The 10,396-nt window shown below is 33.7% G+C and overlaps 1 protein-coding gene across 1 annotated transcript; it reads right to left on the reverse strand.

Annotated features, from left to right (window-relative positions):
* Positions 1 to 8,199, reverse strand: LOC142631470 (4-nitrophenylphosphatase-like). The gene is made up of 7 exons (XM_075805642.1): positions 8,085 to 8,199; positions 7,702 to 7,861; positions 6,615 to 6,707; positions 6,434 to 6,450; positions 6,057 to 6,227; positions 2,813 to 2,877; positions 1 to 267 (listed from the first exon to the last, which is right to left on the reverse strand). Exons 1-7 carry the CDS (start codon positions 8,197 to 8,199, stop codon positions 13 to 15), a joined length of 876 nt encoding a protein of 291 aa, XP_075661757.1. The 3' UTR covers positions 1 to 12.
* Between the last annotated feature and the right edge of the window lie 2,197 nt (positions 8,200 to 10,396).

Here is a 10,396-nt window from a genome sequence, read left to right on the forward strand (position 1 = left end):
CAAGATCAGCTTCTACCATGTAAATGCAGGCAGCACATATGAAGGATATGCATCATATTTGGATGCATGAGCTTGCACAGAAGATAAGTCTGCAGCTTCTCCAAAACTAACAAGTCCAAGCTCATTTGCATGGATCCCACCAGTGATAAAAGCTGACTGGATTCCAGCAGCATTTGCACCCTTGATGTCATGATGGAGAGAGTCACCCACAGCAATAGAATCAGAAACATCCGCATCAGCCATGGCCATAGCTGCTTCGTAGATTATCTGAAACAGTAGTCAAATCACAAATGGTATTAAACTAAACTCTGGGGAGCATACAGGAAGGATGTATATATAGTTGAAATAAATACACTGAAGAGAACAAGGGTTATATCACAAACACTGTAGTCAAGAGAAAGAGAGATCATGTCCCATCTTCAGAGTGAATTTCTCAGCTTGAAGATCAAACATCTATGCATATAATCATAAACAAACAATTGATAAAGCATGTAGGATTATTAGAAGAAACAGAGATAGCAGAACAAGATTTATATATATATATATATATATATATATAAGTAAGAATAGCTTATTGATAAGAGAATACTTCATGATCCTGGGTGCACCAGAGTGCTCACCTTGTGGCTGACACTGTACCATAGTGATGAATTTAGGGCCAATAACAAGTTTCAAAAAATTATTTGATATGTGCTGTGTAAGAATGCTTATATGGATATGATTTTCAACCTAAATTTTGATGAGAAGTTTCAAAAGATGATTTGGAAATGATTCAAGAAAGTGTGAAAATTTCTTCAGATATATGTACTTTAAACTGTTCCATTGACTTTTTATATTATGAGACACATAGCTGATTGTTTGTAATAATAGTTGCAATTCATTAATCGACTTATAGATGTCAAAATAATTATAAATTTGGTAAAAAAAATGTCTATGAACAGTATGATCTAACTTGAAATTTTTGAAATTTTGAAAATTTCTTGCTTAGTCATTTGAAAGAGTATGTAATGCTAACATATTAAACTAGTTGCTAAACCATGCATGCACAGAAAATATTATTGAAAATAATTATGAACCATATGTATTTAAACACACACACACACACACACACATATATATATATATATATATATATATATATATATATATATATATATATATATCAATCAATAAAATGCTAAATCAGAGAATTTGTTTAGTGTTAGGTTGTTTTATTATATTGAAATAGTGATTTTTAATTGTTTTAACTAACAACAACAACAAGCCTTAATCCCAAATTTTTGGGGTTGGCTATTGAGGAGATTAGTTAGGGTCAGTTACATGTATTCTTTTCCTCCATATTCTATCTAAAGTTATATTTTATGTACCACCGCACACCCTTGGTGTGATGGTCACTCCACAAGTATAAGTGCTTGTAGGGTGTGGGGGTCAAAGGCCGGGGTTCAAGTCTTCAGGAGGGAGCTTCACACACATATACACTTAGATTAGGCTAGAGTAAAATTTTATCTTGTATAAAAAAAAATTAAAAAATAAATAAATAAATAAAAGTTATATTTTATGTTACTTCCTTAATTGATAAGTCCATTTAATTACTTTTATTAATGTTATTTTGGGTCATCCTCTACCTTTTTCAATTCCCTCGACTTGGATTACTCACTCTTTTTTACTAGTGCATTAATTGCTCTTATCTGAACATGACCAAACTATCTCAAACAACCCTCTCATCTTTTCATCAATAGGAGCTACCTCTATCTTTAAGCGGATTCTCTCATTTCGAATCTTGTGTACATTCATTTATCCATCCTAACATTATCATTTCAGCTACACTCATTTTATGAATATGTTGTTTCTTAACAACCCAACATTTAGTACCATAGAGCATAACTAGTCATTTAGCAATCTTATAAAATTTTCCCTTTAAGCTCTTATCTTACGATTCACATCCTCTTCAATCTCTCCAGCTCTATGAATTATTGGTCCAAGATATCAAAAGATCTCACTCTTTAGTATCTCTGGGCCATCAAGTTTTACCATCCATTCGCCTACTTTTACTACACTTACATTCCATATACTCTATTTTATTCCTACTAATTGAAAGCCTTTAGATTCTAGAGTGTCTCTCCAAATTTCTAACTTGACATTAACTCCACTCCTAATTTCATCCACTGAAAATATATTGTCTGCAAAAAAAAAAAAAAAAAAACATAAACCAAGGGACCTCTTGAATCATAGTGAGCTCATCCAATATAGACATGGAAAAAAAATCAAATTAATATATACACATACACAATATGTTAAAAATACATATTTAGAGATATATCAATAAATAAAAATCCAAATCAAGAAAATTTGTAGAAAATATGCAACTTAACTCATTTTTAAAAAATTTTGAAAAGACCTAACTCAATTTAATCAAAATTTGTTTAGTGTATAGTTGTTTTATCAAATAAAATAGTTCTAATTGGTTTTAATGAACATGTAACAAAAATTGAATTTAAACAAGATAAATTACAATTATGACATGGAAAGATAAGAGATTTAAAAGCTTATTTATCAACAGAAGAAAGAGTCAACCAATAAGTCAAAAACTTCATTTTATGTATATTGTATAGATTATATCATAAGCAAAGAATGAGACAAGGAACTATGCATTGCAAGCTCAGTTATCAACAGCACCTGTTTATATTTGCATGCTACCTAGAACAAGGGTGTCACTGTCTGGGTGCACATGAGCACGCAACGTGATCAAGTAGATGATGCTTTCTTTTTATTGGTAAATGATGATGACAAAGAGAACATGTGATGAGATCACCTTATCAGGCTTCCCCATCCATTTCACTTCACCACCAAGCTTTTCATATTTGGCCGCCAGTGTACCTATTAGTATTAAATCACCAAAGGGTAAACCCAATGGATCCGAAAGCTATAAGACAAATAAATTACAAAAAATTGAATTACCAAAAAGGAAGACAACAATATCATAGAAATTCAATATTTGGTTCAATTGACTAGCATTTAGTAGTAATAGACCATGTGACCTAAGTTAACCTTTTTGTTTATATATAGGTATGACCCAAGTCAACCTTTAATAGTAATTCAAAAAATTAACAAAAGAATTGATTCTGATGCAACTAAATAAATTTCACAAAGAGGTAAACTGCTAGACTAAATATGGAATTCTAGGAAGCACTATGAGCAATAAGCACTATAAGTTGTTGAGAGACGTTAAAGTTCACAGAACATGGATTTTATAGAAGTCCAAATCAGCTAGTGCAAACCAAAGCAGGCCGTGAATGCTTCAAAGAAACTCCATTTGCAACAAAATGCTTCAAAGAGTTTTGGGGGGCTATGATTCCAACGGAAAGTGTGATGGAGGAAAAGTATGGCCTGATGCCTATCATCAGACCCTTATTGAAGCATTGTGTAGGTAAAGGTAAGACCATTTTCCACTGGCTGGTTAACTGGCATCTGGGCCTTTGTGCCTAATATATAGTCATAGGGTCACATATGATGCTGGAAGCGGCTTAAATGCAAATGTAGCTGGTGTCATATAAAATGAAAAACTGGGTTCGGTTGCATACATAACTTACCAATCAAAAAAAAAAAAAAAAAAAAAAAACCTGGGTACAGCCACAAGTTAGATCAGTTGAACTAGTTGGGAAAAAAAAAAGTCAGCTACACACAGTCCGTTCATTAACGAAGATTGTGTTTCTAGGCTGCATATAAGATAGGAACATGATAATAACTTAATTTTGTATATTTATATCATTATTAGAAAGCATTATCATACTTATTTTGAGTTAATTCATGCATTTTATAATTGGTTTTGGAATAATGCTAAATAATCAATTTTGTGCTTAATTGAATTTTAATGCGTGAATTTGTCTTCTATAAGATAATGAAATTAAATAAGTGAATTTGTGCAAAAAAGAAAGCTAATGGACTTTACTTTTACAAGGGCTATGATGAAATCAACGAAGGCCAACCCGATTAAATTCAAGTTCAATTGGAGTAAGGAATCAAAGGAAATTTGCAAGTCCAATTCGGATTAGGATTCCAGCTTGCACATCAATTAGTATTTGGAGCATAACATTTGGCTCAAATGTTCAAGCGAGATGATTCAAGTTGGGCTGGACAGCTAACTTAAAGGGCTACAACTTTGTTGTTTACCAAAGGTCTGAATTCTGAAGTTAAATAGGCCAAAAACGTTGGTTAAGTGAAGCCTAAAACTTGGAATTTTCTCCATATGGAAATTATTGTAATAGGATTCCTTGACCTATTTAAAGACTCTTTAAGTAAAAACTCAAAGGAGCTGTCATAGAACATAATTTAGGTTTTCCTAAAGTTTCTATACAATTTTTAGAGTTTTTATTTGTGTTATGGCTTGCTAGAAGCCTTGCTAAGGCAATGGGTGAAACCCAACCATTTATTGGTATGTTCTTAACAATTATTTTATAGTTTTAACGCTTATGTTATTATGTTTTTGATTGATTTACTCATTTAGAAAAGCGTTTAGTTCTGTATAATTCCTTGATTTATCATAGACTCTGGGCATGTTAAATGCTTAGTATTCCCTGCGTACTAATTCATTGGTCTTATTTTGCCTAAAATCAATCAATTTCATAAAACTACCTTAGACAATTAATTCTTGAGTTCTTATTGTTAAATCATCCAATTAAGATCATCTTTTGTATGAACTTTCGTTGAGTTATAAAATAAATATTGTTAAAACTACCAATAGATGAGTTGTGTGTGGATCCCTAAACCTTAGCACCTTAATATATTGTTATTTTCTCTCAATTTAAATTAACTTTACTGAATCGTCAAAAATCTCTTCAATTAAACTTTATTATTTTAGTTTTATTCTCTTGTGGTTCGCTAATCAATTCCCTTTTTCCTGTGGATTCGACCTCGAACTTACCGAGTTATCATTTTGTGACAATCCTGCACTTGGGAGCATTATTTAAGTCGCAGCAACTAGATCAATTGAGCTAGTTGGGGAAAAAAAAAAAATCAGCTACACACAGTCAGTTCATTAATGAAGATTGTGTTTCTAGGCTGCATATAAGATAGGAACACAACTGCAGAACCTGGGAAACTATTAGGCAAAACTACTTCTTGTTGACCAGTGGAACATTGTTTGATTTCCAAAAGCTATTCCAAAGTTTGCTTTTAAAAGCTGCTTCACCGTTAAGAACAGGTTACTAACAAGGGACAGATTAGCCTAATGGGGTTACTCTGGAGATATGTTTGTTTTGCAGAAATAAATACTGAATGTAGAGAGAATCTATATCTTGAATGCTCCTTTTGTTGGAGATTGTGGCTAGCAGTACTTGTGAAATGCTTGATCAACAGGCAAGCTCAAATCTGGGAAGAAGAATTGAAGTGCGTAATGAGTAAATTGAAAGGAATTAGTTTGTCATTTTGATGAAATTGGCCAATGCATTAGAGGTAAGAACAGTTATATAAGTGAGCAATAAGGGCGTTCAAGAAACTGAAGAATGATCCTTGTGGACAATTTACACAAGAAAGCTTCAATTAAAACCTGATTATGACTCCGTAAAAGAAACTAAATCAATTATTTTAAGGCATTAAGCAATGTAATTCAAAAGGCTTCAATGAAAAGGTAATGGTTAGTATGCTTGGAGTATTATGTGGGCTACACTAGCTTTTATTAATGCTTCAACTCAACACTTCCCTTGTATTCTTTCCAAAGTTCACTCCCCCCCCCAAAAGAATTAGTATGCAACTCTAAATGAGGCATCAACCGCAATAAAATAAGAGACCATCAGTTGGACCTAAGATGTAGAACTTTCCCCTTTTCTATTTGCAAGATTTAAATCTAAGACCTACTCCAACCCTACTCGACTAATTACAAAAGATTGTAGCTATAATATATGTGGCCAACCCTGACTAAACTGTCCAGGGTCCATAATTAACCCTATAAAATTTGGTACTAAGTTTTGGCTGTTGTTATTGTGGCTGTAATGTATTTAATTATTACATTGTAGATACTGTACCCAAAAGAGTCAAAAGACAAAATTAAACATTTTTACCAGGCATTACACGCAAAGTTCTCGCCTCAATAGTCAAAAAATCGGGATTAGCCACCACCATTGGAATTCTTTTAGCAGCACAATGCTCCAACGTTTTCTCAAGGTCCTCAAGTTTCATGGGAATTGCAGTACCAGAAGGAAATGACAAAAGTAAGAATAGAATAGGTGACAATAAGATTTTATGATGAGTTACACCAATTCCATAAACTTCTACTTAATGCCTAAGTTTAGTTGGACACTGCCAAAGAGATCATCTTGAGTAATCAGCCTGCTTTATTCAGACTTTTTAACAGGAATCTAGTAATACCCAGTTCCAAGAGACCATAGATTTCTTTTATGTAAGTAGTAAAAGATTTATAACCTTATAAATCATAGATCGTTCTCAACAAACTGCCTCTCTGCAAAGAGTACACTCAATAAAACCAGTGATTCAAGAATAGTGAGTTTTGATAGCGTGTTGGTCATGTTAATAACATAAATCAAAAGGATGGATAGAGAGAAGAAGGGTTCCAATAAAAGCAAAGTAACAAAAAAAAATATGGATATAAACAACTGCACATAGAGCATACCTCAAGAGATATAGTACCCCAGTCACTCCATGTCATATGGATGCAAGATCTTCCAAGAGCTGCAAACCAAGCATCATCTCTCCTATTTAAAGAAAATTCCATGAAACAATAAGCCATAATAACTCAAGTATACATTAGTTACAAAAAGGCATAATACAACATAATGTGGATAAGTAAACAAGCAGACCAAGAAGATACAATCATGTACATAGAAGACCATCAAATGCACAAACAAGGAGCGTTTTGATTTAAGTTGAAGATATTGCAAGAAAATAAAGGATTGAGGCTGAGAAAAATAGACATACTGCAGTTACTCAAATTAGAGTTGCACATGATCTAATACAAACAAATTCAATTCAATTCTGTCCCATGTAGACTAAGAAATCTTATATTCCCCAGATCAATTATTTATCTCCAGTCATCAACAACAACTAGCTGAGGGAAATTCATTCATTTACAAAGAATGTTATTTGTCCAACAAAGCTGCATAGATTTTAAAAATGTTGTAAGGCTCTACATGACTCGTTGCATCACTTAAGTGTCTATGCAAGCACCTGGCTCACCTTTGACAGCTCTGAAATAGACACAATTTAATATAGGTATCATGTTAAACCTTATTAAAGAAAGCATCACAACCACATATAAACTATCCATGCCTGAAGCCTCCAGTTAATATAAATGCTAATGGAAAAATGAAGAAATAGCAAAACCTGTACAATATATTTGAAAAACATAATTACATGAATGTTTGCAAATATTTATAAACTATGGATGAAACAAAAATCAAGCCAAATCATAAAATAAATAAGTTTCTACAAATGTTACAGATGCATATTATCCCCTTCTTTGCCATGTGTCCTGATACCAAACATCACAATCTTAATAGGAACCAAGTATAACATATTGTTGAGCTCAAAAAAGGATACAAGTTAAATGGAGTTTATCAATATTACTTGAGCAACTGCAAAGAGTTAATTGGACTGACCAATTCATCATGAAAACAGCAAAGAAAATGGAATGAAACTCGAAAGCATCAGTGATTAGGGTCACTAGTCGTAGAAGATATGGTGGTTAACCTTTGCAAGTATTGATGTGTTAATTCTCCACTGGTAATGGCTCCTACAAAGAGAGAGGGATCAAAACCAAGGCTCTTCATCCTTTCCATAGTGGTTGATGCACTTCTTGAGGAGTTACTTATAATCACCATCTTGCTTCCAGTCATTGCTAACTTTTCTACTATCAGACAAAACAAACATAAACTATATCACGTCAGAAACAATTATGGTCTCAACTACAAACAGCTGACCCAAATCCAAATAGAGGAGATGAAAATATTGCCAAGAGCCTCATAGATCAACTGATTAGCATCTCATGGTTTTCCAACAAAGACATCGAAGGTTCAAATCCCCCCCACCCCCAACTATTGAACAAAAATAAAGAGAGAAAGATGAAAACATACAAGTTAAAATTGCACCAGGATAAGGTTTTTCGCCATCATGAAGTACTCCAAATCTATATATTACTAAAAACTGAAGCTTAGCGTTTAATGTCGTTGCATTCACGTTACGCCACATTAGCGGCCATGTCATTCCAATCTTTTTTTTTTAATTTTTATTTTACCTACAATTTTAAAACAATTTTAAAAAATATCAGAATAATAAATTCCAGCCGACTCTTTATCTATTTACTTCCACCATAAAGCCCAGCCCAAGGCCTTTTCAACTTAAAGGAAAGATTTGAAACCGTGGAACCCTGAAGGGTTGTGCGTGAGAAGCACAGCGTGAGGACAACCAGATAGTTCAGCCCTACGCTTCAACTCTACGGTTTCACAGTAACGGTTTCAAGGACAACCAAAGAGTCTGAAAATCTCCCCACCTTCCTGCTCTATGGTTTCACAGTAACGGCCGCTTATCTGAGTTCCTTCCTTGCTGTCTTCCTCTCCTCACAGTATATAAATACTTATGGAACCTGGCTGATTCGATTGAGGTATCTCTCTAAACCCAGTTCTTTTTGTGCTCCATTATTTTACTTGATGTTTTTGGTTTCCCTTTTTACATTTTGTTGCGGCCTCTTTCATGGTGCGGTGTGGATGATTGTCATGGTTGCTGTGGTTTTTAATTGGTGCACTATCTGACAGAAGCCTCTTTCGTAGTGGTTTGCTGCTTGGTTTTGAACACACAACTCAGTTTCTGAGATTATAAGGAAGACAAACACACATTCAAAATTGAATCTTTATTATTGGCCCGAGAATTTGGGTCACTGTGGGTCATCCAAGACCAATCGATGCAGGCGGTTGATTCAAGATCACGAGCAAATATGGACATAATAATTGTCCAAACCGCTTAAAGTTGAATTCTGGATAATTTGAGATGGAGTAAACCTAGCGCTTCAATTATGAATAAAGAACTTTGATTGTTGAGAGATCGAAGCTTTCATTGTCCTTGACTTGCTTAACTAATGGAATTCACTCACTATTTTCACTCACAAATACAATAACTTTTTGTCTAATTGCATATACTTGTTTAGCCGGTGTTGGGACTACTTTTGTTTTTTTTTTTTTTTTTTTTGTTAGCCATTGTCTTTTACATTGTATTTTCGACTGATAGAACCTTAGGTTCTGCTTGGGAGTTCATAAGGGAAGGGAATGGAATGGAATGATCATAAGAGAATAGAAATTAATGGAATGGAATGGAATGTAATGTATTTAAGTAAGGGAAAGGAATGGAAAAGAATGAAATGGAATGAAATTAAGTAACTTTGATTGGATATTTTAAAATAAAGGAATGAAAATGAATGGAATGTAAATAATCTTGTTTAGGAGTAACATGGAAGGAATGATATGAAATCATTTTATGACAATACTACTATTAGACCCCTATTTTAAAATAAAGTGTTGAATATATAGGGGTATTTTGGGAGTTTTAGTAAAAAATTCGTTAAATCTAATTCCATTCCCTCCCATTCCTCCCAATTCCGGGGGAAATGAAAATTTGAGATTTTAAGAGAATAGAGAGAAATGAGTGTTCCCTCCTATCCATTTCATTCTCTCCCACTTAAACTCCCAAACAAGGGAATGGACTTTCCATTCCCTCCATTAAAACTCCCAAACAAATGAAGGGAAGAATATTCTAAAATTATTCTTTTCATTCCATTCCATTCCATTCTCTCCTCCCAAGCGGAGCCTTAAGAAAAATGCCCAACACAGTGTCTATACCTTTGCATTTTCTTTTGCAAGTTGGCACAAAGCCATAGTAGGACTTTTCCTAGGTTCTTCTATTTTTATACTTTCCTTTTTACCATTTCTCTCTTCTGTGTCTTATTTTTATGCTTAAGGGAGGTTTTAATTTATGAAATAGGTTATTAGTGGGATTAATACCCAATTAGTTGTGGTGAAATTGTACCTTCCGCCTTAGGCAACCGTGCCCACTGACCGATTGGAAATAACTTGGAATGTAAATGTTCAAAGCCCTATTTTTTTGCAACTTATCTTTGATTGGACTTGGAATAGCTTATCATTTATTGAAAATTTGGAATTGAAAATCCATTTTTATGGTTGGTTGATGCACTTATATTGGCTTCTTTCATTATTTTTCCCACAATATTCCTGCCAAACTGAGGTTTGCTAGACAGCAACTATAGAGCAGAACAGTGAGACTATATAAGTTGCACTTTTGGTTTGGGAGTATCAAATGCACCGTGGAAAAGTAAGAACACTTCTAGGGGGCCTGAAAACAACTTTTTGTTGCTCTTTGGGACCATGATTTAACTTTC

This window comes from Castanea sativa, chromosome 4 (genome assembly GCF_040712315.1).
Source record: "Castanea sativa cultivar Marrone di Chiusa Pesio chromosome 4, ASM4071231v1".
In the NCBI taxonomy this organism is placed as follows: domain Eukaryota; kingdom Viridiplantae; phylum Streptophyta; class Magnoliopsida; order Fagales; family Fagaceae; genus Castanea; species Castanea sativa.

Bases quoted from the DNA above. Each gene is read 5' to 3' on its own strand.
- LOC142631470 (XM_075805642.1), bottom strand. From the start codon at position 8,199: ATGTGGCGTAACGTGAATGCAACGACATTAAACGCTAAGCTTCAGTTT. The intron at 6,708-7,701 runs GTTAACCACCAT...TTCTTTAAATAG, and splicing joins ACACATCAATACTTGCAAAG to GAGAGATGATGCTTGGTTTG. The intron at 268-2,812 runs GTGATCTCATCA...CTACTGTTTCAG, and splicing joins GGATGGGGAAGCCTGATAAG to ATAATCTACGAAGCAGCTAT.